This window comes from Oreochromis aureus, linkage group 3 (assembly GCF_013358895.1).
Source record: "Oreochromis aureus strain Israel breed Guangdong linkage group 3, ZZ_aureus, whole genome shotgun sequence".
Taxonomy (NCBI): domain Eukaryota; kingdom Metazoa; phylum Chordata; class Actinopteri; order Cichliformes; family Cichlidae; genus Oreochromis; species Oreochromis aureus.
The window spans coordinates 99,199,048-99,202,258 of record NC_052944.1 but is presented as its reverse complement, the minus strand read 5'-3'; the positions used below and the strand labels follow the sequence as shown (position 1 = coordinate 99,202,258).

At 41.3% G+C, this 3,211-nt stretch overlaps 1 protein-coding gene across 5 annotated transcripts; it reads right to left on the bottom strand.

The window, feature by feature from the left end:
• Nucleotides 1-231: 231 nt before the first annotated feature.
• On the bottom strand, nt 232-2,944 carry LOC120438552. Of its 5 annotated transcripts, none has more exons than XM_039608950.1 (4): nt 2,665-2,944; nt 2,323-2,472; nt 2,022-2,096; nt 742-1,666 (listed from the first exon to the last, which is right to left on the bottom strand). In XM_039608950.1, the coding sequence occupies exons 3-4, from the start codon at nt 2,085-2,087 to the stop codon at nt 776-778; spliced, it is 957 nt and encodes a 318-aa protein (XP_039464884.1). In that variant the 5' UTR covers nt 2,088-2,096; nt 2,323-2,472; nt 2,665-2,944; the 3' UTR covers nt 742-775. The 5 variants fall into 5 exon arrangements, with proteins under 5 accessions (XP_039464882.1, XP_039464884.1, XP_039464885.1 ...); XM_039608951.1 differs by having other exon boundaries at nt 2,323-2,446; XM_039608948.1 differs by lacking the exons at nt 2,323-2,472; nt 2,665-2,944 and adding an exon at nt 232-389 and having other exon boundaries at nt 811-1,666; nt 2,022-2,240.
• Nucleotides 2,945-3,211: the final 267 nt, after the last annotated feature.

The following is a 3,211-nucleotide window of genomic DNA, read 5'->3' as shown; positions in this document are numbered from 1 at the left end:
CATGTACGATAAATTTGGAAAAGTACAAAATAAAGTTAAAATAAATAAATAAATAAATAGAATTTTTGTCATGTGTTAGAACATTAGATATATTGGAGTGTGTATAATGGTTCATGTGGTAACTGTTCTTAGCGTGCATCCTTTTTTGAACTGGTTTTTATAGGAAATTACCCGACACTGCTAATTCTACAACTACTGCTACCAATAATACTCATGTTAATAAAAGTAAAATATCAGTAAAACATACATTAACAGCTCCAGTAATACAGAGTTCTGTCATGCTCATGAGTATCGGTGATTGGCTGCTCTTCCTTTCAGGGTGGTGGCTGCCTCGGGGCGGTGTTTCTGGGGCTGGTACCTGTGAATCATTCTTTAGCTGTCCTGTTACCCTGACACAGAGAATAATGAGAAGTAAACTCGTGATGTCCACACAGTGAAGTTTCTGCTAAATGAAGTCATGTAGTGATCCTGCTGAGCTGCTCTCTTCTCTCACTTCTTCAGATTCTCTTGACACGCACCGAGCTTTTACACATGATACAAAGATATTTCATATGCTGAACAGACTTTATTGAAACAGAGACAATCATCAGAATACAGTGAGACAGAGCTAATCAAACAGATTGATTGTAGGATCAATGATCATTGTTGGAGTCAAAGATCTGAGATCACAGTGGGTGAACATCATTTCAGAAAGGAAAGAAAACAATCAAACTGGTTAAACAGGAACACCACAGACTCTTTGGTTTCTGCCCAGTGAGCATTCCCAGCTCTGTTACTAAAACAAACTGAAGGTGAGGTACAGCGTATTACCTTTGTTCCCACTGTTGAGGTTTTTTTGTCTAATGAAGACCCTGGGATATCTGTACTGCTCCACAGCTGCTGTGTTGACGATCACAGAGACCGCCCGAACGGGAAGACCGGAGTCTTTCTTGTACCACAGGTACACGTAACTTCCTCCTGCCCCCTTGCTTAGATCAGTAGTTACCCTTGTAAAGCCCATATACGGAAACCACTTCTTCTCTATATCATTAATGGAGATCTGCAGATCTGTGATGGCTCTTTGAGAGTTCGTGGTCTGACGGTACCAGATGAAGACAAAGGATCCTCCTGCACCTCTGTTGGTATCTTCATCCACTCTGATGTAGCCGTTCTGGAAGTAGTCAGCATCTCCATCATAGTCAGCATTGGCAGTGATGTCACAGATGTAGGTTGGTCTCTCCCTCTTCACCCACAGGTAGATCCATTTTCCTCTAGCTTTCCGGTTCAGATCACAGGCCAGTCTCTCCCATCCAAATGCAAACATCTGGGCTTCCTCTCTTGCTTCTATAGAGACATGAAGGTTCACAATGGGAACATCGTACTCTGAGTTACCTCTGTAGTACCACAGGTAGATGTAGTCTCCGCTTGTTCCGGCATTGAGGTTCTTGTTAATCTTCTGGTAACCTGCAGTGATCAGACCCCTGCTCATGCCATGATTGAATGTAAGCTGAATCCTGGTGATTGGTGAGCTGCTGCCTTTTTTGTACCAAAGGTAGATGTATTTTCCTTCAGCTCCTTTGTTCAGATCAACATTGATTTTGATGAAACCTTGACTGCTAAGATACGTCTCTTCAGCTTCATCCAGAGACACCTGGAGCTCGGTGATGTACTGGCCCACTGATTGTTCCTGCATCAAAGTTAAAAGATTAATGAGTAAACAGAAAGATTTAAAATCTGTTTTAAAAGTTTGAAATCAGGAAGGTGCGTGGTAGCTGAAGCTGCTGTAGCATTACTACTTTGTCTACATTTACAGTTTTTTCTGAGATATAATAAAATGACATGATTTTGCTACTAAACGGATCGTTAGTGTTTTTTTTTTAAATGTATAGCTAATTAAACTTGAATTGTTCTGAATGTTTTTGTACTTTATGCTAAAAAGTAAGTTTGACCCCACGTGATGAAATAAATGTGTGAAAAACTGAAAAGCAGCAGAGAGCACATTTTCACACAGACTGGACACAAAAGAGAATATGAAGCATCACCAGAGTGAAGGGAGGTCCGATCAGCAGCAGCAGATAAACCTTCAGCAGAGTCTTCATAGTCTCCATCTCTTCCTCCTTAAACCACAAACACATTAAGGTACCTGTGAATTGAACTACTGATAAAGATTTTATGCTCTCTGCCTCCCCAAAAAACTTGCCTGGGAACGCACTGTACAACATGCTGGACCGAGAAATGATTTTTAATTGATTACCTCAAGATGGGTAAAAAGGGTCATTTTTGCCAAATTTAAAGGAACATAAAGAGCAAACAGAGATGCTGTGTGAGCAGTTGTATACTTACGTGTGTATAGACGGCGTTTGGCTGGCTGAAAGCTGCTGATCGTTCTTTATACACACAACAGCATCAGTACAATTGTGAAATCACCTCTGACGTGCAGTTTCAGCCCTCCTCCTTTCCTGCTTCTCTGCATTCACATGATGATCAACTGAGCTAAACATGAATTTCAAAAAATAATCTGTTGTATATTAATGAATAAAAACACATTTGAGCACTGTGTGGACTGTCAGTAGCTACATGGGGATTAAATATATCAATGAAAAATGAAGGTGAAGTTTGATTTCTCAGAGATATTAATCTGAAATGGGTTTTTTTTGTTTTTTATCTGAATATCTGTAAAAGTACCTGTTTTCACTGCCAATGCTGACTATGATGGAGATGCTCAGTACTTCTACTTCCAGTGTTTATCTCCTTCAGCAGTGGCGCACTTAAGCTTCCTGTTTTCACAGTGCAGCCTCTGTGGTTTAGGATGTCTTGTATGCCCAACCACACCCCCCGTGTGTTGTTGCTGGACAGGTGGGACTCTATGCTACTTTTATGGTCCGTCTTAGCTTCTTTCAGATCGGGTTGAGCAGACCTGTACAGAACTCAGTCGCCCGACCTGAAGGCAGCATCCCGGGCTTTGAGAAGTGTGTGGATCTGGCTGGTCATCCAGGGTTTCTGGTTTGAGAATCACATAATTATCAATAATTCAAAATAAATTTCATTATAATCCTTTGCCTTCAGTCCCACTAACTGATACAAATGGCCGTTCAAGCAAGGACACACAAGGTCGTTCAGCATCTAAATGATTAAGTTTGAACAGAAAGCCCAGGACCAGCACAGAGGGACTCTGCTGCAGACCCATGTACAGCTACACGTGTAAAGCGGGTGCTTATCACTGCCTTTGGTT